General features: G+C 44.9%; 1 protein-coding gene across 1 annotated transcript in view; it reads right to left on the bottom strand.

Annotated features, from left to right (window-relative positions):
* CHRNA7 (cholinergic receptor nicotinic alpha 7 subunit) overlaps window positions 1–25,879 on the bottom strand; it is a 223,545-nt gene that overhangs the window by 45,556 nt on the left and 152,110 nt on the right. The window contains exon 6 of the mRNA XM_024754293.1: window positions 15,978–16,087. Coding sequence (XP_024610061.1) covers window positions 15,978–16,087 — 110 coding nt within the window. The remainder of the gene's footprint in view (window positions 1–15,977; window positions 16,088–25,879) is intronic.

The following is a 25,879-nucleotide window of genomic DNA, read 5'->3' as shown; positions in this document are numbered from 1 at the left end:
TCTTGACATGTTCATACTCATTTTTATTCATTCTTTAAAAGACACTTCTTAAAAGTTCCTATAGCCAAGATTAATTTAAGAGTGTTTTTTTAAAAAAATTAAGTGGACATTATACATACATATATACATATTATTGTATTACTATCGCTTTGTTGATAAATTCTACTTTTAGAGCTTTGTGATGAGAGAACAGAAGCCATGTGATATCTACATTTTGGAATACACTAGATATTATTATTGGCCTTATGTATTGAGGTGCTCCTGTGCTGGGTGCATAACTGTTTAAGAGAATTCATCACCACCAAAGCAGCTTTACAACAAATGCTAAAGGAACTTCTCTAGGCAGGAAACACAAGAGAAGGAAAAGACCTACAATAACAAACCCAAAACAATTAAGAAAATGGTAATAGGAACATACATATCGATAATTACCTTAAATGTAAATGGACTAAATGCTCCAACCAAAAGACACAGACTGTCTGAATGGATACAAAAACAGGAACCGTATATATGCTGTCTACAAGAGGCCCACTTCAGACCCAGGGACACATACAGACTGAAAGTGAGGGGATGGAAAAACATATTCCATGCAAACAGAAATCAGAAGAAAGCTGGAGTAGCAATTCTCATATCAGACAAAATAAACTTTAAAATAAAGACTATTACAAGAGACAAAGAAGGACACTACATAATGATCAAGGGATCAATCCAAGAAGAAGATATAACAATTGTAAATATACATGCACCCAACATAAGAGCACCTCAATACATAAGGCAAATGCTAACAGCCATAAAAGGGGAAATCGACAGTAACACATTCATAGTAGGGGACTTTAACACCCCACTTTCCCCAATGGACAGATCAACTAAAATGAAGATAAATAAGGAAACACAAGATTTAAATGATACATTGAACAAGATGAACTTAATTGATATTTATAGGACATTCCATCCAAAAACAACAGAATACACTTTCTTCTCAAGTGCTCATGGAAAATTCTCCAGAATAGATCATACCTAGGGTCACAAAACAAGCCTCAGTAAATTAAAAAAATTGAAATCATATCAAGTATCTTTTCCAACCACAACACTATGAAACTAGTTATCAAGTACAGGAAAAAAACTGTAAAAAATACAAACACATGGAGGCTAAACAGTTCGCTACTTAATAAGCAAGAGATCACTGAAGAAATCAAAGAGGAAATCAAATAATACCTGGAAGCAAATGACAATAAAAACACGACGGCCCAAAACCTATGTGATGCAGCACAAGCAGTTCCAAGAGAGGAGTTTACAGCAATACAATCCTACCTCAAGAAACAAGAAATATCTCAAATAAACAAGCTAACTTTACACCTAAAGCACTCAAGAGAGAGAAGAACAAAAAACCCAAAGTTAGCAGAAGGAAAGAAATCATAAAGATCAGATCAGAAATAAATGAAAAAGAAATGAAGGAAACGATAGCAAAGATCAATAAAACTAAAAGCTGGTTCTTTGAGAAGATAAACGAAATTGATAAACCATTAGCCAGACTCATCAAGAAAGAAAGGGAGAAGACTCAAATCAATAGAATTAGAAATGAAAAAGGAGAAGTAACAACTGACACTGCAGAAATACAAAGGATCATGAGAGATTACTACAAGCAACTCTATGCCAGTAAAATGGACAACCTGGAAGAAATGGACAAATTCTTAGAAATGCACAACCTGCTGAGACTGAACTAGGAAGAAATAGAAAATATGAACAGACCAATCACAAGCACTGAAATTGAAACTGTGATTAAAAATCTTCCAACAAACAAAAGCCCAGGACCAGATTACCTCACAGGCGAATTCTATCAAACATTTAGAGAAGAGCTAACACCTATCCTTATCAAACTCTTCCAATAGATAGCAGAGGGAGGAACACTCCCAAACTCATTCTATGAGGCCACCATCACCCTGATACCAAAACCAGACAGAAATGTCACTAAAAAAGAAAACTACAGGCCAATATCACTGATAAACATAGATGCAAAAATCCCCAACAAAATACTAGCAAACAGATTCCAGCAGCACATTGAAAGGACCATACACCATGACCAACTGGGGTTTATCCCAGGAATACAAGGATTCTTCAATATATGCAAATCAATCAATGTGATATACCATACTAACAAACTGAAGGAGAAAAACCATGATCATCTCAATAGATGCAGAAAAAGCTTTTAACAAAGTTCAACACCCGTTTATGATAAAAACTCTCCAGAAAGTAGGCATAGAGGGAACTTAACTCAACGTAATAAAGGCCATATATGACAAACCCACAGCCAACATTGTTCTCAATGCGGAAAAACTGAAAACATTTCCACTAAGGTCAGGAATAAGACAATGTTGCCCACTCTCACCACTATTATTCAACATAGTTTTGGAAGTTTTAGCCACAGCAATCAGAGAAGAAAAGGAATAAAAGGAATCTAAATCAGAAAAGAAGAAGTAAAGCTGTCACTGTTTGCAGATGACATGATACTATACATAGAGAATCCTAAAGATGCTACCAGAAAACTACTAGAGCTAATCAATGAATTTGGTAAAGTAGCAGGATACAAAATTAATGCACAGAAATTTCTTGCATTTCTGTACACTAATGATGATGAAAACTCTGAAAGAGAAATTAAGGAAACACTCCCATTTACCACTGCAACAAAAGGAATAAAATACCTAGGAATAAACCTACCTAAGGAGATAAAAGACCTGTATGCAGAAAACTATAAGACACTGATGAAAGAAATTAAAGATGATACAAACAGATGGAGAGATATACCATGTTCTTGGATTGGAAGAATCAACATTGTGAAAATGACTATACTACCCAAAGCAATCTACAGATTCAATGCAATCCCTATCAAACTACCAATGGCATTTTTCACAGAACTAGAACAAAAAATTTCACAATTTGTATGGAAACACGAAAGGCCCTGAATAGCCAAACCAATCTTGAGAAAGAAAAATGGAGCTGGAGGAATCTGGCTCCCAGACTTCATACTATACTGCAAAGCTAAAGTAATCAAGACAGTATGGGGTTTCCCTGGTAGCGCAGTGGTTGAGAATCTGTCTGCCAATGCAGAGGACACGGGTTCGAGCCCTGGTCTGGGAAGATCCCACAGGCCGCGGAGCAACTGGGTCCGTGAGCCACAACTACTGAGCCTGCGCGCCTGGAGCTTGTGCTCTTCAACAAGAGAGGTCGCTATAGTGAGAGGCCCGCGCACCACGATGAAGAGTGGCCCCCACTTGCCGCAACTAGAGAAAGCCCTCGCACAGAAACAAAGACCCAACACAGCCAAAAATAAATTAATTAATTATTAATTTAAAAAAAAAAGACAGTATGGTACTGGCACAAGAACAGAAATATAGATCAATGGAACAGGATAGAAAGCCCAGAAATAAACCCATGCACATATGCTCACCTTATCTTTGATAAAGGAGACAAGAATATAAAAATACAATGGAGAAAAGACAGCCTCTTCAATAAGTGGTGCTGGGAAAGCTGGACAGCTACATGTAAAAGAATGAAATTAGAACACTCCCTAACACCATACACAAAAATAAACTCAAAATGGATTAAAGACCTAAATGTAAGGCCAGACACTATCAAACTCTTAGAGGAAAACATAGGCAGAACACTCTATGACATAAATCACAGCAAGATCCTTTTTGACCCACCTCCTAAGGAAATGGAAATAAAATCAAAAATAAAACTAATGGGACCTAATGAAACTTAAAAACTTTTGCACAGCAAAGGAAACCATAAACAAGATGAAAGGACAACCCTCAGGATGGGAGAAAACATTTGCAAAGGAAGCAACTGACAAAGGATTAATCTCCAAAATATACAAACAGCTCATGCAGCTGAATATCCAAAAAACAAACAACCCAATCCAAAAATGAGCAGAAGACATAAACGGACATTTCTCCAAAGAAGATATACAGATTGCCAACAAACACATGAAAGAATGCTCAACATCATTAATCACTAGAGAAATGCAAATCAAAACTACAATGAGGTATCACCTCACACCGGTCAGAATGGCCATCATCAAAAAATCTAGAAACAATAAATGCTGGAAAGGGTGTGGAGAAGAGGGAACCCTCTTGCACTGTTGGTGGGAATGTAAATTGATACAGCCACTATGGAGAACAGTATGGAATTTCCTTAAAATCTAAATACATAACTACCATATGACCCAGAAATCCCACTACTGGGCATATACCCTGAAAAAAACAAAATTCATAAAGAGACATATACCACAATGTTCATTGTAGCACTATTTACAATAGCCAGGACATGGAAGCAACCTAAATGTCCATTGACAGATGAATGGATAAAGAAGGTGTGGCACATATATACAACAGAATATTACTCAGCCATAAAAAGAAACAAAACTGAGTTATTTGTAGTGAGGTGGATGGATCTAGAGTCTGTCATACGAGTGAAGTAAGTCAGAAAGAGAAAAACAAATACCGTATGCTAACACATATATATGGAATCTAAAAAAAAAAAAAGGTTACGAAGAACCTAGGGACAGGACAGGAATAAAGACGCAGAGGAAGAGAATGGACTTGAGGACATGGGGAGGGGGTAGGGGAAGCTGGGACGAAGTGAGAGAGTAGCATGGACATATATACACTATCAAATGTAAAATAGATAGCTAGTGGGAAGCAGCTGCACATTACAAGGAGATCAGCTGGGTGCTTTGTTTCCACCTAGAAGGCTGGGATAGGGAGGGTGGGAGGGAGACGCAAGAGGCGGGGGATATGAGGATATATGTGTATACGTATAACTGATTCACTTTGTTATACAGCAGCAACTAACACAACAATGCAAAGCAATTATACTCCAATAAAGATGTTAAAAAATAATAATAATTTCCCTCTAATATTTGAGTAAGACCTTATTAACTTAGCCCAAATTTGTTTCTTGTTACTGTAATCTTTCACTTTGAGGGCTTCTAAAGGTCTTCCCTATATTTTGGATATTTTAATATTTCAGCATGTTATTCAAAATATATGTCTCTTTTTGTTTCTCTCCTTAGCACTAAGTAGGCTACTGATACGGAATAGAGGAATACAACTATCCCATTTCAATTCAGGAGGAAAAAGACAGAATGTTTAGGACATCATGTTAGAATCATTTTCTACCCTTTAAAGGAAAGTAAAGTTAGACTCTTACCTTGCACCATTAAAAAAATTTAAGTTAAAAAGAAAAACCCACAAAATGAAAAGCAAAAAGCATGAGAAAAAACTAGAATAGAATGCATGTGTAATCTTCCAGTATGGAACCCAAAGCCACAGTGATACACAATGAGAGTAACAAAAAGATCTGATTAAGAAGGTTTAGTTTATCTTCAATAAAAGACCGTAAATCATGCTAAAAGATAACTTGAGTAGATTAAATTGGATAATCCTTCATGATAGATTGATAGGGAAAGTGAAGGAGAAAAGAGAATGATAAACTCTAGATATTTGCATTTTATGACCCATACCCCTCACCCCTGCCCCAAACAACCAGAGTTCACTTATTTTTTGTTTATTGCTGTTGGGAATGGATCTCTTAATCCAGAGCTGTGAGTGCTAAGCACTAAGGCCTCCAGCGATTCCCTACCGTACCAGGGTCACAGCCCCCAACACTGCATCCACTCGCTCTAATTTGATGCCTTCCATGTGCTGTTTGCCACATTTACTTTTAGGAATCAAAGATGTGAATAGTACGTGGTTCTTTTGACGGAGCTCGCTGGCCAGAGGGGAGGAACCTGAGTGTTAAACTGGATTTGCACGTGATGTAATGCTAAGAAACACCAAGTCCTCTGAGGCCCACAGCATCCCAGAGGCAACAACTGCACTGGACATCAAGGGCAGAGTCCTGGAGGAGAAGCCCAGCTGGACTGGTCTGAATGCCTTACTGTACTTCATCCTGGCCTATTCTGTTCTTTACCCCCTCCCGTGAATTAAATAAAAGCAATGTTTTGGGGGTCCTGCAACATTTGTTCCCTTCCAAGACTGTCACCCACGGTCCCCCCCTAAGAGCTCCGTGCTATGGCCTCACCTAGTGTTTCTCCCTGAGGTGCCCTATCCTGTTGGCTTCCAGGTCTTCACTTAACTGTTGCCTCCCTGTAGCCACCTGTCCTAAGTGAGAGGACCACATACATTATTATCTAAGCTGGGCCACTCTTAGAAGTGAAAAAGGCACAGTTAACAGCTGCGCCAGGACTGCCCCTGGCAGACAGGTCCCGTCTGGCCCCCTTCCCAGGAACAACTTCTCCCCACTGCCACTGGATGAGGGTCTCTCTCCTCCAGATCTTGCCCGACCCCTGACTCACATCATCTGCTCTGTAAGATGATCTTCTGAACCCCTGTCTTATACCCATGACAAGACTGTCAAGTGCTGGGAAAAGTCAAAGGTTTGGGAGTCAAGGCCTTGGTCCTGTGTCTCAGAAACAGTTTCCTTAATTGCGAGTGAGGGAGAGTAATTCCACGTGGCTTCACTGCAATCAGGAATCAGATCAGGTCGCCCACCAGGATGAAGTAATGTGTAACTGATTACAAACGACTCAAGGGCAGTGAAGGTGTGTCCTCAGAAGATTCCCCTGAGCTGCACAGACAGCATCGGCTACACACCAGCCCAGAGACCCTGCCCCACAGCCCAGTTCCTCCAGATTTTGACGCATGCCATAGGCACACTCAGCTTGACCCAGCCCCTGCACAGCTGAAGTCCCGGGCTTCGGGGGAGGACCAGCACCCGGCCCCCATGTCTTGTCCCTGTCAGTCACCACTTCCTATGTTCTCCTTCCTCTGTACAGATGGCCCACAGCCTGGGTAGGCAGTGGAGATCCCACAGGGACCCCACAGCAGGCTGAGAGGGGGGCAGCGTGAGGGCTGACCTTGGCCTCTCCCTTCCCTCAGGAGGCTCCTGAGGATGACTGAACTCCCCCTTGAATTCCTGTCTCACGTATTTACTACACAGACCCTTACAGCTGAGTGGGCTCCATGTCTGATATCACGAAGATCAATAAGCTCAACTCCCAAAGCCAGGCTCTTGGGCTGGATGGGTCTTGCAGCCCTCAGGGTGCAGGGGGTGGGGGACTCCATGGGCTGGCCTGGCGCCACAGGTAGGAAGAGAGTCTTGCCGGGGCAGCCCTGGATACAAAGCTATCCCTAGAAAACCCAGCTGGCTGCAGCGCCCGGCTCTCTGTTTGAAATTCTACTCTAACTCTCACCCAGCAGTTTGCATTTTGTCATTCCACGCTGGCTGGCAAGGGATTTGGTCCAGGAAAATTCGGCTGTCGGATGCTGAGGAAAGATCAGCAAGAAGCGATGTATGAAAATCCCCCAGCGGCTCTGAAATTGGGAGGAGACAGGCTCACGCCTTCCAGAGTGCAAGAAAAAAAGGCTGAGACAGAGTGGCCAGAGAAGGTGTGAAAGTGGAGTTGATTCTCAGGAAGCGAGAGGAGTGATTCCACTTTGTCTAACTTGTAGAAAAATAAAACACAAGAGCTCTAAAAGCACAGCTAGAAGCAAGTACATCACATTCCAGAGTCAAGCATGCCCTTCTGGGTAACCTCGGGCAAGTGGCTGAACCTCTCCAGGCACCAGTTTCCTGCCCTGAGAAACGTGGATGCTAACACAGACTTTGAAGCCACCCAGCCCTTTGCAGAAAGAGTGGAGCAAAGCAGGGGCACTAAAGGTCGGCTAGTGACAGTCCATGCTGTGCAGAAAGGCTGGGCTCCAAGTCAGAATGAGGCAGCTGGGTCTCTGGGATCCCAGCAGCTGAATGAGGATGCACGTCCACGTGCCCTCTGTCCCCTGATTTTACCAAGATGCTGGAGGAAATGACAGAGGTCAAACACGTCCACTGCCGTAAGCTGGGAGGAGTGTGCAAGCAGAGAAGAACAGATAATAACTTCCAGACAAATAACCATGGGATGGGAATCAGCTGCTAGCAAGTCAAAAGGAGAATATGAATTAGGATTTTGACAGTTATTCAGAGCAAAAAAAGGAAATGCCATTTTACCAAGAGGCTCAGAGGCTCTCCTGTCTCATTCAAAGTAAAAGCCAAGACCTGGGAGACTTGGGCGGCACCTCCAGTGTCTCTGAGCCTCTCCCCTGCCACTACTGCCACCCTGGCCCCTTCTGTTCCGAGGAGAGATCTAGATGACAAGTTCCCGCCTCAGGTTGATCAAAAAAAGATACATTTTAAAAAGATAAAATCATGATACTTACACAAATATAAAATGAACATGTGTCAAAGATTTTTTTTTTTCAGTCATTAGGTAATGAGGGCAACAGCAAGGCATCGAAGACCAATTCTAAGGAGCAACCAAAGAGCAGACATGGACACTGGTGACCAGGAATGCTGATCCCATCTATTCACAGAAGAGTCCACCAGACAGAATCCATTTGCTTCTCTATGGACTGGAATCATCTCCACCACTACTGGTTCTAGAACTTACAAAGGTGAAAGGTAGTTCAAAGACCATGACCTACTGAGTCTACTAGAGCATCTGATAGCCTAGAGGGTGCAGGTGACCTCACACGGAGATGTCATAGACTCCCACTCATCTTTCTCTCCTTCACCATTTAATTTATTTTATGATGATGATCAAAGCATTTCAAAGCCTTTCACAACCTTTCCTGACAGGCCTGTGCACCTGTTCCTTCTGCCAAGAGCATCTGCCTCCCTGATGCTCTGACTTCTTCCACAGCCTCCCTCTAGCCATTCTGCTGGTCTCACACCCCACCTCTGGCTCCAGCACATGTGAGGCTCTCTCCCCAATTATCAAAGCCCCAAAAACCTGATGCATGCTCTCCCCTCCGTCTCTCCCTTCCCCTAGAGGGCTGTCCATCTTGATCACTGCAATGTCCTCAGATCCTAGAACACTGTGTGATAACAGCATGTAAGCCTTCATTAAATATCGGTTGAGTGAAGAGACAAACGAAAAACAAACATCAACAGTGGCAGGGGTGAGAAGGGGGAGGTTTGGATGGACAAAGTTCATCCACTCACTTCCTAAAAACTGCTCCGCCCTCTTCTCACCTCACCTTATCTACAAACAGCCTCCCTCCAGGTTAGGTCAGAAGATTTGATAATTCAGATGCTATTACAGCACACCCTAAAGCCTCCTTCTCTAAGATCCAAAGCTGAAAATTACCTTTGCTCAACTGGAGTTTCCTGCCGTAACAAGAGCTGCCACTGACATCCTTTCAGTGATGCCTCCTGCCCTGACCCCCACCACCAGACCAGCCACGGCTGTGTGATGGGCCTGGGAGCATCAACCTGGGAACCTCCTTGTGGAGCCAATAGCAGCGACAGCACTGAGTCTAAGAGATTCACTCCCTAAGATCCCATCCCACACGTGGACCACTGTGATACCATGACAACACATGCTGCCCAGGGGAGCAACTGCCACTCACAAGGATGCAGGTCCCAGCTGGTCTCTGTTACCTTTGCCACCTGCCTGCCTCCTCCACTTTGCCTGAGTCCCAAGATGCTTTCCCATCACTCACGTCACTGCTGCCCTGCCCCCAGGAGCTGGGATTGGACCTCCAATCAGGCCAAGGTGAAGACGACTAGAACTTCAGTGGGCCACTCACCTGCACTGAGCTGACCATGCTGACAGCTGTCCTGTCCATGCCTGAGGCCCTGACAGCTGCCCATGCCAAGAATCGGCAGCCCTGACCGAGGCTCTGGTTTGTGCATGGGACAGGCAAACGGAATGATACCCCTGGAAGCAGCTGTCAACCTAGGACAGAAGGCGGTTGGCAGATAAACATCCCGGATGTCCCCGGTGGGAATGGGCCCTGTTGCCCACAGCAGTAGCTTTTGACGCATCCTATATTCGTTTCCCTCCCTCCCTGGTCTCATGTCCTCTCTCAGACAATGTGCACTTGAATCCTTGTCTTGATTTCTAAGGGAATTTAAGACACTTGGGAAGAGAATAAATTCTATTTCACTGGTGACTCACTGATCAGCACAATTACAAGCCCTCTCGGGCTGGATCACACTGCATGCACTGCCCTCTCCCCAGGGTCTGCCATCAGCCACAGGGTCAGGGGAACATGTGACAGAAAGAGGGCTGGAGCCAGAGGCTTGCAGCCTCGGAGCCAGACAGGTGCCTGCAGACACCTGCGAGTTGTGGCTCGCAGGCTCTAGAGTGCAGGCTCAGTAGTTGTGGCACACAGGCTTAGGTGCAAATGTGGTTTTGCACAGCCTGTGAGAAAGAGATGGTTGACACCCCTCGCTGTCCTAAAAATACAGAGCCAACAAAAACATCGGCAAATTACCTTCATCAACAAAGATTCCATTATTGTCATGGGATTTTCTGAAGAAACAGCTCAAGAACTGAGAAGCCTGGAGAGGCTGAGGCAGCCGCCCACGGTTGCACAGTGCAGGGGTGGCCAAGACGTTGCTGGAGCTCAGGCTTTCCTCTGAAAAGCGATGCTGATACCAGCCAGGCCTTTCATTCCGCCCACAGGCATTATAGCTTTTCCCTGGTCAGTCTCTTGCGTGACTCATTCTGAGGGAAGCCAGCCACCATACCAGGAGGACATGCAATCCATTAAGAAGCTCACGTGCATAAGAATTAAGGCTCCCAACTGAGGGCCAAAATCAATTTGCCAGCCATCTGGGTTGTTGGGATGCCCCAGTCAGGCTCCTCGCTGACTGCTGCCCCAGCCAGCACTGGGCTGAAACTTCACAAGACCTGGAGTCAGAGCACCGGGCTGGACCCCTCCCCAAATCCCTGACCCGCAGTGAGGGGGGGAGGTCACAAGGATTCTTATTTTAAATTTTGGAGTGATTTGTTCTGCAAAGACAGGAACTGCAATAAATACCATTTGTCCCAGTTAGGATTGGTTGGGGTTCCTTTACCTGATGATTCGTATTTTTTATAATTTCTGGAAAATTCCCAGCCATTATTTCTTTAAACACTGCTTTTCCCTCGTTTTCTCTATTAGTTCTATCTTGGACTCCAATTAAACATTTTAAGGACATCTCACTCTATTCTCCAAGTCGCGACATTTCTCTTATTTTTCATCTTTTTGCATCCCTTTGCTACATTCTGTGTAAATGACTTAAATGTGTCTTCCAGTTCACTGATCTTCTCTTTATTTGTGAACCATCTGCTATTCAACCTATTACACGTTTCAAATTGATCTATAATTTACAAGAAGAAAGCACAGATTTTTGGTGTGTGGTTCATTGAATTTTTTTTTTTTTTTTGGCTGTGTTGGGTCTTTGTTGCTGAGTGCAGGCTTTCTCTAGTTGTGGCGAGTGGGGGTTGCTCTTCAACCATTGCAGTGCACGGGCTTCTCATTGCTGTGGCTTCTCTTGTTGCAGAGCATGAGCTCTAGGCATGCAGGCTTCAGCAGTTGTGGCTCGCAGGCTCTAGAGTGCAGGCTCAGTAGTTGTGGCACACAGGCTTAGGTGTTCTGCGGCATGTGGGACCTTCCTGGCCCAGGGATGGAATCAATGTCCCCTGCACTGGCAGGCGGATTCTTAACCACTGCGCCGCCAGGGAGGTCCTGGTTCATTGAATTTTGATGCAGATTACATTCATGTGACATAATCACCATGAAGTCAAGATACAGACACTCCCATTACCTCAGAAAGTTCCCTCATGCCCCTTTCCAGTCAAATGTCCCTCCCAGAGGCAACCATTTTATTGATTTGTATCCCCTATTCTAGAACGTCAATAAGCGTAATCATACAGAAGATAAAAACCAAAAAAGGGGAGGAAATCGTAACAAGCCATCCACAATTGCTACTCACTTTGAGCAAGATTGTGTTCAGACAAATCCTTGAACTGCAAGCTTAAAGTAAAGCAGAACAAAGTAACCAAGAAACCACTGGGCTCAGTATCTAGCAGGGATGGTTCTATCAGGGCCCGTCCTCTCCTCAGAGCCACACAGCCAGCTGGCCAGCAGTGGTAACTTGTTCACCATCCCTCAGGGAACTAAAGCTGTGCATCCCAGAAATGATGCAGAGATGGATGTTTTGCAGTGACCCAGCCTCTTCAAAGCACAGGAAATGTATTCTATCTCAAAAACCACGTGGGGCTTGCACTTGGACTACAAAATTGAGCTGGAATAGAAGGAGAAATGTAACATACATGTTGGTGATGTTTCTCCCTGACCTGAATCAATGCTCCCTTCCAAACCACGGCTCACACAGAAGGACGACACGTCCCCTCCTCAAGGAAGCGCGCCCAGCCCCATCACACACACATAATGAACTATCACATGCACCCACTGAGGAAACGTACTATTCTGAGACCCTCTGGCTGGTGGAAAGCATCAAGATCAACATCTCTCAAAATCCTCCATAACAGAATAGTATCGGAAGGTTAGGATCTTACTGAATTCAGGCCTGTTTTTGCTACTTCCTGTGTCAGTTTCTGGACTCAGTCACCCAGTCTCACATTTTCCAGGCTGCCAATATGATTTCTCTCCTTCCTTTCTTCCCTTTGCTGTCCTTAGCGGCACTGGCATCACAAAGATCATCCCCTTTGCTCCTCCTCACACCTGGGCCCTCCCTCCGTGCTTCCATCTCATCTGTGCACAAATATTAGTCAGGTGCTTTCCAGGTGCCCAGGAGAGGGGGCAGAACCTGCATGCTACTGGGCACAGGAACACCCTTCTAGGAGATCACATGACAGAGAGAGGTGTCTGGAGCCAAAGGGGTGTCGAGTTGAGGTCTGGGGGCAGAGAGAAGGGTGACTGTCCCATGCCGAGAGGGGGCACGTGTAAACAGTGGGAGTCCGGGCACATCCCTGAGCCGACGGACAGCAGGTGGAAGAGGAGGCTGCGGGGTGGGGGTGGCGGGGGGCCCACACACACCTGGGGCAGGAGGAGTGGCAGCGGAGGGAGGCTAGCCCATGGAGGCAGGGATAACGGGGTCACCCTGCGTCTCCCCCTCCTCCTAGCCCCACAGGGCGCCCTGAGCTGAGTGCTCCTTCATTATGCGCGTCTGTTTTGGTCCTTCCACTCCTCCCAATCTTTACTCTGACCTTCCTGTGTCATCACTGTCCCCTCTCAGCCTGGACAGCTGGTCTCCCCAGGGCAGCCTCCCTGCCTCCCTCCCTGGTGCCCTGGATAAAGGGACAGCTGATTTCTCCTCCCTCCTCCAGGCTGCGCCCAGATCTACTCTGCCCAACAGGACCACCAAGTAAAGGGCTGACTGCTTTCTCACGCTCAGTCCCTAAGGGCCCCAGAATCCCCACTTCCTGCCTCTCCTGTGTCGCCAGGCCACGTGGAAGACCTTCGGGGAGGGGGGAGACAGCTGAGCTGGCACAGGTGCAGCCCCGGCTGAGCCCCCACCCATGGCATCATCACCACCACTGCCAGCCCTGGCGGTGCATCCCCACATCCCAGCTCATCTGAGCCCCGGCCCGTTGCCTTCCACCAGCATCTTACGGAGCAGACAAGCAGCCACACGGGCCCAGCCAGCCCACGGCATGGCGAGAAATTACCTGCGCTGTGTTTTTCCCTTAAGCCACTAAGCTCAGGGTCATTTGTTAATTTGTTAAGCAGCAAAAGATAACTGGCACCATGTCTACGACTGGCTTCAATATCTTCCGTAACCTGCTTAGCCCTCGCTGTGCTCACGTGGACGCACAGCCATATAGTTAGCAGTTACTTCAGGTAAAAAATCCTATATCTCATTTCTCGGAAGAAAACTAACGCAGAAGAGGAGGCAGCCTCTACAGATCCCATGACAGAGGCTGGTGGACTCATTCAATAGGGATACAGGACTGAGAGGCAGGAGGAAGATGGTTATTTGGAGCTCCAGGGGATACAGGAGAGGAAGAAGGGGATGCATTATTCCTGGGGGCCGGGTCCCAGGTGTCATCCATCAGACAGAGACCACTGTATCTTTGCTCCTTGAAATTCAGGTATGTATAGAATACTTGGTAACTCTTCATTAGCCAAAATATTAGGAACTCCAAACATTTTATTTATTGGGGTTTAAGGTCTTGCAGATAAGCCATAAGACCCATCTCTTAAAGCCTCATTCTTAAGATCCTACCATATTATAATATTTATTCTTGATTTCGGATAAAAAAACTGAATTGAGAATAATGGAAAACACTATTGGTATTTCTTTTTTAAATTGTCAAACCCATCTTACTTGAAGCAGAAATCCTCATCATCAGGCCTGTGAGCACACGACTGCCATTAGTGAATGTTTACTCTTTGCCAAGTGCCAACCAAGCATGCCACGTACATCTGCAGTCATCCTTCCAAACTCTGCGAGGTTGGCATTTCCCCCACTGGGCAAAGGAGGAATCTGAGGCTTACAGACATAGTAAACATTACAGTTAAGACTTACACCCAGACTTGTTCAATCCTAACCCTTTGTCCTTAAGCAGTCAATGGCAATGCCCCTATAATAGGCTGAATTGTGTTCCCCCAAAAGTCATCGGTTGAAGTCCTAATCCACATGCCCAAGTATCTCTGAGTGAAACTGTATTTGGAGATAGTCTTTAAAGAGGTAACTAAGTTAAAATGAGGTCACTAGAATAGGCCCAAATCCAACATGACTAATGTCTTTATAAGAAGAGATGAGGACACAGACACACACAGAGGGAAGACCTTGTGAGGACATAGGGAGAAGGTGGCCATCTGCAAGCCAAGGAGAGAGGCCTCAGGAGAAACCAACCCTGCAGACACCTGGATTTGGGACTTGCAGCCTCCAAGAGCAAATAAATTTCTCTGAGAAAATAAATTTCTGTTGTTTAAGTCACCCAGTCTGCGGTATTTTGTTCTGGCAGCCCTGGGCAACTAACATAGCCACCCCCAGGAAACAGATGAGCCAAGGAGAAGGCATGGGAACTCCTGAGCTTCTACTCAGTTGGGATCACTTACTCTGACCTGAGACATCTTTCAAAGCTCAGCTGCCTGAACTAATTTAAGAAACTGAAGAGTGGCAGCAAATCAGAAGAGGTGTAGTCTTCTAGAGACAGGCCCAATGATTCAAATGAAATGTGATGTCCGTAAGAAAGAAAAAGAATTAAAAGGGAAAGCAAGACTTGGAATACCCAGCCTTCTGGAAGGAGCCAGTGCAGGACAAACACATCAGCTGGTCCCGGGGGGGATGACTGTGGGCAGTGGCCAATGGCATCACTGTTTCCTGAGTCAGGAAGGTACTCGGCTTCCTTCTTGTCCAGGTTGTACCAGAGACAGCAGCCATCACTAGGAAATATCTTTCTTGTATATTAAGCTGGTTATCCCATCCTATGCCTTATTAGAAAGAAAGGCACTGGGTTCCCTTTTGTGACTATGTAGTTTAGCAAATAATTTAATGCTTCTAGAAATTTACCCTACCTGGATATCTGCCTTCTGGGCTTCCACTCTACAAATCAGACAGCTTTGGATGACTAATGAATCCTTCCTTTCCTGACCTCAGGAGAAGGACTACATTTATTAGAACATGACTGCTATCTGTCTTTCTTTTGTCAGGTACAAGCTTCTGAGTGTGGCTAGAGATGACAGTCTCCTGTGCCCAGCTGCCCCACAGGGCTCTCCCAATGCCCAAAGGACACTGCATCAAATGAGGACCTGGGTCCAGAAAGTGGACTCCAGCCATGCGTCCCGTTGACCAGCAACTTCTCATGCTGTGATTGTAACTGCTGTCATTCAGGGGCAAAGGTATGACCACAAGCAAAACTGTCTCAGTGCCAACATGCACACAAGTACCTACACACCTATAATGCACAGCCCTGTGGACATGGCCGTCCGGGGCAGTGTGCTGGGTGCTGCAGGCCTGCGTGCCAGGACAGAGAACGCTGGACATGGGACAGAGCTGCTTCCTACAAAGCCTCGTGGGGATCCACAGTCCCAAGTTACAGATAATGTACTGGCATTGCTATAAAATACTCAAATATGCTTGATTGTTAAACACGTCCAAAAATAAACTCATTTTTCTCCTTTGTCCACTGTGCTTACCTGTTGTAGAGGAGAATGTCTGGCTTCCAAATCTGGCCATCTGGGAAACGAACCGTCTTCACGCCTGGATACTCTGACATATTCCACTGTAAATAGTGATCCATCCAAGACTGACAAACACAGAGGGCAGCATTAGCAGCACTTTGCTTCCTTGCCTGCTAATATATCTTATAAGAGATTATTAGATAAGTTCAAAACCAAAAAGAGTTCCAGACACTTATTTACATAATTGAGTTGCTATCTGTAACATATATGGAAACTGGGAATTAAATAACCCCTTACAAAATGACCATGAATAGCAAAAAAATCACATTTAAGATCTTGCTGTCACCATGACCACAGTCAGAGGGTAGCATTAAAGTTAATTCCAGTTCACTGAATGCCCCCAAGCCTTCCCCTCCCATAGCAGATGGGTTTTTTCCTAGCCAAATGAAGAACTGTTTTGCCTTCAAAGTTTTCCATTGTAAAGACACTTTGGACAAATAAATTCATTATTTCAATTAGAACAAGAACCAAGCTGGAAAAATGAAGAATATTTATTTCCATGAAACAACTTCGTGCAGCTGCGGGGGTACCTCTCAGAAATTTCTAAAGCACTGTTTTTGGATTTGAATTATTATTTTCATGTAGGAATAGTGCTTCTGACACCACAACTCAAAAACGCAAACATGGGTCTTGGCAGTAAAACAATGAATCAGCACATGAGGGTACAGGAAATATTTATAAACACGTGAACACAGGTGCATCTCTTTGGGGCTAGGCCTGAAATTGGCTCTTGAGGGATCCTTGTGAGATGAAGGCCCATGTCTGGGGTCCTCCGCGCCAGGACTATGCACCCCAGAGCTACCTGGGGTCCACTAGCTCTGTAAAGACTGCCCAGGTAGGACCCCACCTGCACTGCTGGACAACCAGCACCACCCAGCCAGGACCGCAGGGCTGCTGGGTTTGGACTCATCAGCTCCTACAGGTGCATAATCCGAGCAGACCCAGGAAAGGCCCCCATCCTGTATTCAGTCCCCCTGGGGCCACCTGCTCTGGAGCTCAAACTTTCTCAGATTTAAAAAAGTATGTGATGCAACACCCCAAGCTGGTCCAGGGACAACTCCATATAATCAATCATTATTTCTGCAGCAGAACATGCATATTTTTACTGAGAAAATAAATGCATATCAATATCATTTTCATGTAAAGTTATAAAAACAAAAACAAACCAACCAAAAATCCTGTCATGTTCAGAGTTGCTGAGATTTGAGAATTGCAGCCAAGGGGCTGTGGATCTAGAGCTACTGAAACTTGCAGCAGGGGTCAAAGGGCATGTCCCAGAGATCCCACCATCCTCTGGAAAGGGCAGGCAAGCATCCCAGTTCTGGGCCTACCTGAAGTCAGGCAAGAAGGAATATGCCGGCAAGTAACAGCATTTCACAGCCATGGACCACGGAAAGGAGGGTGTATTGCTACCTAACGTGCTGAAGTATCATCTGGGGCATTTAGGATAGAGACCCACCAGGCCGATGTTTCTAATTAGACATGTGCATCTGGGGAGGGTCTCTCCCATCCTCACCCTGCTGTGACAGGACAGCACAGCACCCAGAAAGAGCCAGACCTGTTCCAGCGGTTTTGCAGGAAGGCCTGGGTACCAGCCATGCTGTGTCCGCTCCAGCGGCTCCAACTCTGTCCCATTTGCCCAGAGCTCCCTTCTTTCCTCTCCCTTGCTCTGGGCATAAGCCCTTACGTGCCCAACATCTGTGCTTTCCTGACCAAGTCCTCATATCCAGCCCTGGGATGCTTCTCTGGCAGCTGATTATCACAGAGCCTTACACTGTCACCTTCCCCACCATGCTGCTCAGCGCCCCAGGGCCCCAAGAACTGCCCAGGAAGGTAGGTGTGGCAGGCAGACACCCATCTCCTCTGCCTGCTGAAATGATGGCCACAGGGCAAGGGGAAGCAGGGAAGAGGGAGCACTCTGTTGGTCAAACTCAGACCTCTCCTAAGGGCACCTGATCTGAGCTGCAGGAAGCCTCCCTGGCAATTCCTCACCCCTCCCGTCTCCCTAGCTCCCTGTGCCCCAGGGCATGTATCCCGGCCATCCTGCTCACTCAGTGTCTGCTATGTGTACCATGCTCACCAGGATGCCAGCATTACTATTCCTATTTACAAGAGAAATCGGAGGCCCAGAGAAGTGATATATTTTTTGTTGGTCACTGGATCAGGATTCAGAACGGCATTATCTGACTTCAAGCTGGGTGACTCCTGGGCTCTACCGTGGTTGGTTCTTCCCATCCAATCTGTCTGCACAGGCAGATTCTGCACCCCAACAAGGTGGGCTGCTCATCATCCCTGAAGGCACTGCCCTTCTGGGGCTCTTCCTTAGTCCAAAGCCAAGCTGGGTCTCTCCCACCCTCACGGCAGAAAGAGGGGCTACTGGGAGTTTTGGAATCAGACAGGCAGGTTTGTACCAAGGCTCCGGCAGAGAAGAACTGTGTGAGCTCTAGCAGGTAAACCACCCTCTCTGTGCTGCAGTTTGCTCGTATGTGTCACACCTCATCAGGCGCTGTAAAGATGCAATGAGATAGTGTCACAGCAGGTAAGTCACATGGCCCTGGGAGGCACGTGATACATGATGGCTTTAAAAGGAAGAGGGAACCCTCCCTTTCACAAAATCTCAGAGGACATGAGAGCTGTAATAACTGAGCTGCAGCCAAAGGTGGAGAGAGCAAGGGCCAGCTCAGTGTCAGAAGGTGGATGGAGCAGGAACCTTGGTGCCGCGTTGTCCTGGATTTGCATGAAGATTTCTTAAGAATGGATGTGGAGGGGCTTCCCTGGTGGTGCAGTGGTTGAGAGTCCGCCTGCCGATGCGGGAACACGGGTTCGTGCCCCAGTCCGGGAAGATCCCACGTGCCGCGGAGCAGCTGGGCCCATGAGCCATGGCCGCTGTGCCTGTGTGTCTGGAGCCTGTGCTCCACAATGGGAGAGGCCACAACAGTGAGAGGTCCGCGTACCGCAAAAAAAAAAAAAGAATGGATGTGGAAAGGGGCCCATAAACAAGTGGTGGGGGGGGAGTTTCTATCCTCCAAAGTACTGACTGCTTCTCAGATTGCAAGGCCCAGGAAGGCAGAGGCACTGAGCAAAATCTGTGCACAGACAGCAGCTGGCACGGCTTCCACACGTGAGCACCTGGAAACAGGCAGGAACCTAGAAACACCAACCCTCCCAGAGCTTCCCGTCAGAAGAGGCTGCACTTTGCATTCTCTCCCTATTTCTGTGTGATTCCTTCTCATTAAGTCATCAAGATACGATTACATGGGATGCTTAAGGGGAAACGCAGGGGAGGAAGGGGCCCTTGATCTAAAATGCACAGTAAGAATCCCACTCTTTCAGGGGTCTGAGAACCGGCCCTATTACAACCTGCCTTGGCCCCACAGGAAACTCTTTTTAAATGTGTGTGTGCACACTTGCATGGAAATATTTAATGCAAGAAAGAAAGAAAGCAGAGAGTGAGAGCAAGTGAATGAAAGAGAAGAAAGGGAAAGTTTACTTCATTTTAAAAAAATACAGTATGGTATAATAAGAAATATATTTGATCTTTTTCCTTGGTTCCTGGCACAGAGCTCCTAAAACCTGGGAACTTCCTGAGTGATCAGATGTCTTTTAAGCATATTTTTTATACTAATGAGTTGGCTTAGGGTGGGGCCCCTAGTCAGCCTCAGGCCAGCAGAATGCCTCTGGTCACCGGAAAGATCAACCCTGCATTAGAGGATGGGAACCCTTATCCCCATCCCACCCCTATCTCTGGGAAGAGAAGAGAGGCCGGAGACTGGGTTATGAAACTCTGAACAATAAGGCTGACATTGTAAAGCAACTATACTCCAATAAAAATTAATAATAAATAAATAAACAAACAAACGATGCTGTTGGAGCAGAAAAAAAAAAAAAACAAGGCTGGTGACCACATCAAGGGGCAGGGACACAGTGGCTGGGGTGGGGAAACAGAAGTTCCACTTCTCCCCTCATACCTGCCCTGGCATCTCCTCCTTCAGCTGTGCATGAGCTGCATCCTTTATAATAAATTGGAAACATAGATGAAGGTTTCTCTTGAGTTCCAGGAGCTGTTCTAGGAAAATACTGTACCCAAGCAGGGTGTGGTGGGAACGTCCGAATTTGAACTCAGCTGGACAGAAGTGTGGGTTGCCTGGCTCCCTCATCTGCAGTTTGTGTCTCAAGTGGGGGCAGTTTGTGGGACTGAGCCCTTACCTCGAGGGATTGCACGCTAACTCAGAATAAAACTGAACTGCTGGACACCAAGGTCGAGTCCCGAGAATCACAGAACCAGCTATTGGATGGGCAGACGCCAAGCGCCTGGTGTCAGGAAACACCTCACGCACACATGCTCCGAACATTCTTTCCGTCAACTGTTTTGATCTCAGAGGAAGAGAGTGGGCCTCCTCCTTCCTTCTGCCCTAAAACTTTCTTCTCTCAGTGGGACACTGATTGGAACACCACCCTTAACCGTGGGTTACTCTTATGACACTAAGCAAGCCACCGACATCTCATCTATGAGCATAACGTATGGCATTTCTATTTGTCAGAGAAAAGTGATAAAGAATGCAGAAATGAAGAAGGTAAGCATTTTAGGAATAAATATGGTTTAGAATCTAATATTCTATGATGTTATTCATTCCATCATTAGAATTAGGAGGTAAAAAATAAGCATAAGAAGGATGGGAAACCTGAAACCAGAAGAATGGTCAAAATTCCAAAATTAAAGACAACAGATTTATTTTTAAAGCAACTACAAGTCTCTGGATGGCTCAAATGTCTCTTTAGAAACTGAGATGGCTTCTCGTAGATTAAATCAGATTATGTCTGACAGGCCTCCCCAAATGATAAAACTAATCTGCCAAGAAAATACACTAACTGCTTCCTCCTCCTGTGAATATAGAGGTAAACAGAAAGATCAGACACTTTCTCTTCCTTCAGGTTATCTAAATAACTGGAAAGTCCTACAAATCAAGGACAGGTAAGAGAAAGGAAAACACAATCAACAAACTGTAGGTCAAAGAGAATGTTTTCTCTGCTTCTCTTTTTGAATGTATAGAAAATCCATCATTTGTATAATATTGACCTCAGAGTTTAAATACCTAGAGAAAAGATTATGTGGATTCAGGTTTTCAGAAAAGGAATTCAGCAACATGAAATGAGAGGAGAGAAAAACCAATTGCTGAGAGCAATTTCCTGGGTCCTCTGTCCCCTCCTGTCCACATTTCTGCCCTCCCTCCCTGGGGACTCTGGCCTTGACTGTCTTCAGCATGGAGCCTCACTTCTTGTCTGTCCCCATAACTGGGGCAGGCGAGGCTGGTCACCAGTTGGGAGAACACAAAGAGCAGGAATCAAGGTGGTCGTCTTACACATGGCTCTGGGGCAGCTCCCAAGGCTTGTCGGGGTGACATCTGAGTTCCCCATTGGCCATGCTATGGCCACAATAGGAATGCCATGGCTTTCCAGATGGAAACACTGGGTAGGGCAGAGGTTTGATAACTTTTAAGGTCTGCTCTAAATCCAAGATACTTGTGATTCCTTAAAATTCAGCTGGGAGCTACTGTTACAGCTGCTCCATGAGCTACAGGTGCCAGATAAATGTGCCACCCAGCTTTATAAGGACATGCGCTACGAAGGCACCCAACTTGTTTTCCACAAGGTGGGCACCTGGAAAGAAGCACTAATTAGCAAGGTCACACCTACAGACACTCGGGCTCCCTGATCATCCATTCAGAAGAGTCTGTGCCTTTCCTCCTCTCCCTCCCGTTTCTGTAAAGCAGAGATTTCTCCCACCTGCCAACTCCATGGTCTACACAGCCAGCCTGCCTCCTGCCAATTCTCTAGGGAGGTACTTGGTCTTGATATTTGAATCTTCTTTAGAGTGTAAATTACACAGCCGGATTGGAAATGGTTTGCAAGTAGAAACTGGGTCTCATCCTTTTCTGGGCCCCCCTTACATGGCCTAGTTCAATGCTTTCCACAAAGCAGGTGCTTGAAAAGATTAGTTGAATAGGTACATGAGATTAAAAAGTGAGTTTTAAAACAAATGAAGCTGCAGGTGCCTCCGCAAATGCAAGTCTTAATTAGAAATACACTGTGCTTGAAAGAAATTTAGAGGCCTCTGGTGACATCCTCCAAAGCAAGGGTGTTTATTTATGGAGAACCTGAACTCAATGCAGTAAGTAATAATCCAGTTACATTTTTCCTGGAAACCAACACCCTTGTAAAAATCACCAAATAATATACATTGCTGAAGATCAATCACTTACTGAGAGCTAAGAAACAGAGACTCAGGGAAACATGACCTGACATGCCAGGGGCAAATTCAGTGTCTCTCTCCATGAGAAAAATGTCCACAGCAGCTCTGCACTTTAGAGGGCTTGGGAAACAAGCAGTTTTATGTAAAAAAGGAAGCATTTGCATTATGCCCCAGGATTTCCAGAGCTGTACCTTACATGACAGTCCTGAATGCAGGGGACGGGGGCGGGGCTGCAGACCTGAAGGCATTACTGGCAATTTATTGACAGATACACTCTTAGAATCTGTGCATTGCATTGTATGCAAATACTTTACCTTGAAAGAAAGAAAAAAAACCCTCTGAACTCTTGAGATCTCCATGAAATATGTGGGTGAAAGGGCACCACTGTCCACTATTCTACTTTGAGCTGCATTTAAAAATAAACTAGATGAATAGATTCCCAGATATGGGATAAAGCAAGTATAGTAAAATGCTAATTATAGAATCCAGGAGGCAGGTATATGGGTGCGTGCTATAAATTCAACTTCTTGGTATAGTTGAAAATTCTCATCAAAATAAACTGGGTAAAAATATTACTCATAATACGTAGTAACCTGGGGGTTAGTGCTTTGCTTACACGCAGCCAGATGAAGGTGAGTTTAAGTGAGAATGCAAGCGGAGAGATTGAGGACAGTAGGGCAGGGGTCACTGCTCAGGGGAGCGTTGCCATAAAGGTTAAGAGGAACCAGGGAGTCACCGGGCGGATTTATGGGGACAGACTGCATCATGTCTACATGCTAATGAGTGGCTCACAGACACTATTATGATGCTCCAGGCCATAGGGGCAGTTGTGAAAGCCCAGCTCTCAGCAGGTGCCAGGAGACAGAACCAAGCCCACTGAGGAAGGGCTGGCTTCCAGGGGAACACAGACCCTGTACCCCTGGCAAAAGGAGGGAAGCTGGAGTCGGCGGGCACAGGTGTGCAGGTGGGATCCACACACTGAAGAACGTTGCTTTAAATCCTGCAGGGGAGACTCTCAAAGGTTCCTACTTTATTCACTACAGGAAAGTTCTGCAAGGGGTCTGAGACGTAGCTAAGGGCACCCCTGGGACAAACAGCAGACAGTGTGAAGTAAATCCATTTTCTGTTTTCTATCCCTCAATGTCCACTTGTATCCAACTAAAACTCACCTGCCCAAGAATTGCCTGGGAGCATCCTTTGCCTCCATGTTGAAGTATCCCCCTCCCACTTCACAAATAAAGACCTATTTCCCTTTTCTCAACTCTTACCTAGGGACACTGACCCAAGAAGCAAGAAAAAGTCCATTCAAAATACCAGTGTCTATGTCAATTCTGTTAAAAATTTGGGTGACAAATACTTTCAAAGGTCAGATGCATTTTAATTCTTTAAATTCTTTGTTTTCAGCAAAATTGAAGGAGAAACTAATCAAGTTGTCCACTGATACACGTTGATGAAAACTCTTATTATTTTTGGCATGTAATCTGTAAGAAGTTCAAGGAACTGAGTAAACCTGTTGTTACAAAGTACCTTTCATTCTGAACTATACGTTACTACAACTATTTTTAAAAGTTATAGAATTGATAGTGAAATCTGTATCGATGTCTCAGTTTTAGCAATAAAAATGTCATCTATGAATACATTAATGAATTTAAAATAAAGCCCCATCTTTTTTTCTTTTTTTTTCTTTTTTTACACAGCAGGCTTTTATTAGTCAACCATTTTATATGCATCAGTGTATACACGTCAATCCCAATCTCCCAATTCATCACATCACCACCACCACCACCACACTGCTTTCCCCCCTTGGTGTCCATACGCTTCTTCTCTACATCTGTGTCTCAGTTTCTGCCCTGCAAACCAGTTCATCTGTACTATTTTTCTAGGTTTCACATATATGCATTAATATACGATATTTGTTTTTCTCTTTCTGACTTACTTCACTCTGTATGACAGTCTCTAGATCCATCCACGTCTCTACAAATGACTCAATTTCGTTCCTTTTTATGGCTGAGTAATACTCCATTGTATATATGTGCCACATCTTCTTTATACATTCATCTGTTGATGGGCATTGAGGTTGCTTCCATGAACTGGCTATTGTAAATAGAGCTGCAATAAACATTGGGGGGTGTGTCTTTTTGAATTATGGTTTTCTCTGGGTATATGCCCAGTAGTGGGATTGCTGGGTCATACGGTAATTCTATTTTTAGTTTTTTGAGGAACCTCCATACTATTCTCCATAGTGGCTATATCATTTACATTCCCACAAACAGTACAAAAGGGTTCCCTTTTCTCCACACCCTCTCCAGCATTTCTTGTTTGTAGATTTTCTGATGATGCCCATTCTAACTGCTGTGAGGTGATACCTCATTTAGTTTTGATTTGCATTTCTCTAATAATTAGTGATGCTGAGCAGCTTTTCATGTGCTTTTTGGCCAACAGTTTGTATTCTTTGAAGAAAAGTCTATCTAGGTCTTCTGCCCATTTTTGGATTGGGTTGTTTGTTTCTTTAACATTGAGCTGTATGAGTTGTTTATATATTTTGGAGATAAATCCTATCTCCGTTGATTCATTTGCAAATATTTTCTCCCATTCTGAGGGTTGTCTTTTCATCTTGTTTACGGTTTCCTTTGCTGTGTAAAAGCTCTGAAGTTTCATTAGGTCCCATTTGTTTATTTTTCTTTTTATTTCCATTACTCTAGGAGTTGGATCAAAAAAGATCTTGCTGTGGTTTATATCAAAGAGTGTTCTTCCTATGTTTTCCTCTAAGAGTTTTATAGTGTCCGGTCTTACATTTAGGTCTCAAATCCATTTTGAGTTTATTTTTGTGTATGGTGTTAGGGAGTGTTCTAATTTCATTCTTCTACATGTAGCTGTCCAGTTTTCCCAGCACCACTTATTGAAGAGACTGTCTTTTCGCCGTTGTATATCCTTGCCTCCTTTGTCATAGATTAGTTGACCATAGGTGCCTGGGTTTAACTCTGGGCTTTCTATCTTGTTCCATTGATCTATATTTCTGTTTCTGTGCCAGTACCATATTGTCTTGATTACTGTAGCTTTGTGGTATAGTCTGAAGTCAGGGACTCTGATTCCTCCAGATCCGTTTTTTTCCCTCAATTTCATCTGAAAACAGTGACAGTTTTACTTCTTTTCCAATTTGTATTCCTTTTATTTCTTTTACTTCTCTGATGCCATGGCTACGACTTCCAGAAACTATGTTGAATAATAGTGGTGAGAGTGGACATCCTTGTCTTGTTCCTGATCTTACAGGAAATGCTTTTAGTTTTTCACCATTTATAATGATGTTTGCTGTGGGTCTGTCATATATGGCCTTTATTATGTTGAAGTAGGTTCCCTCTACGCCCACTTTCTGGAGAGCTTTTATCATAAACGGGTGTTGAATTTTGTTAAAATTTCTTCCTTCTCTAGTTCCTTTAGATGTAAAGTTAGATTATTTGAAATTTTTCTTGTTTCCTAAGGTAGGCTTGTACAGTTATAAACTTCCCTCTTTGAACTGCTTTTGCTGTGTCCCATAGGTTTTGGATCATCGTGTTTTCATTGTCATTTGTCTCTAGGTATTTTTTGATTTCCTCTTTGGTTTCTTCAG

Source organism: Neophocaena asiaeorientalis, unplaced genomic scaffold, assembly GCF_003031525.2.
Source record: "Neophocaena asiaeorientalis asiaeorientalis breed wild unplaced genomic scaffold, Neophocaena_asiaeorientalis_V1.1 scaffold743, whole genome shotgun sequence".
Lineage (NCBI taxonomy): Eukaryota > Metazoa > Chordata > Mammalia > Artiodactyla > Phocoenidae > Neophocaena > Neophocaena asiaeorientalis.
Note: the sequence above shows the minus strand (reverse complement) of the source record. Positions and strands in the feature narration are given on the sequence as shown.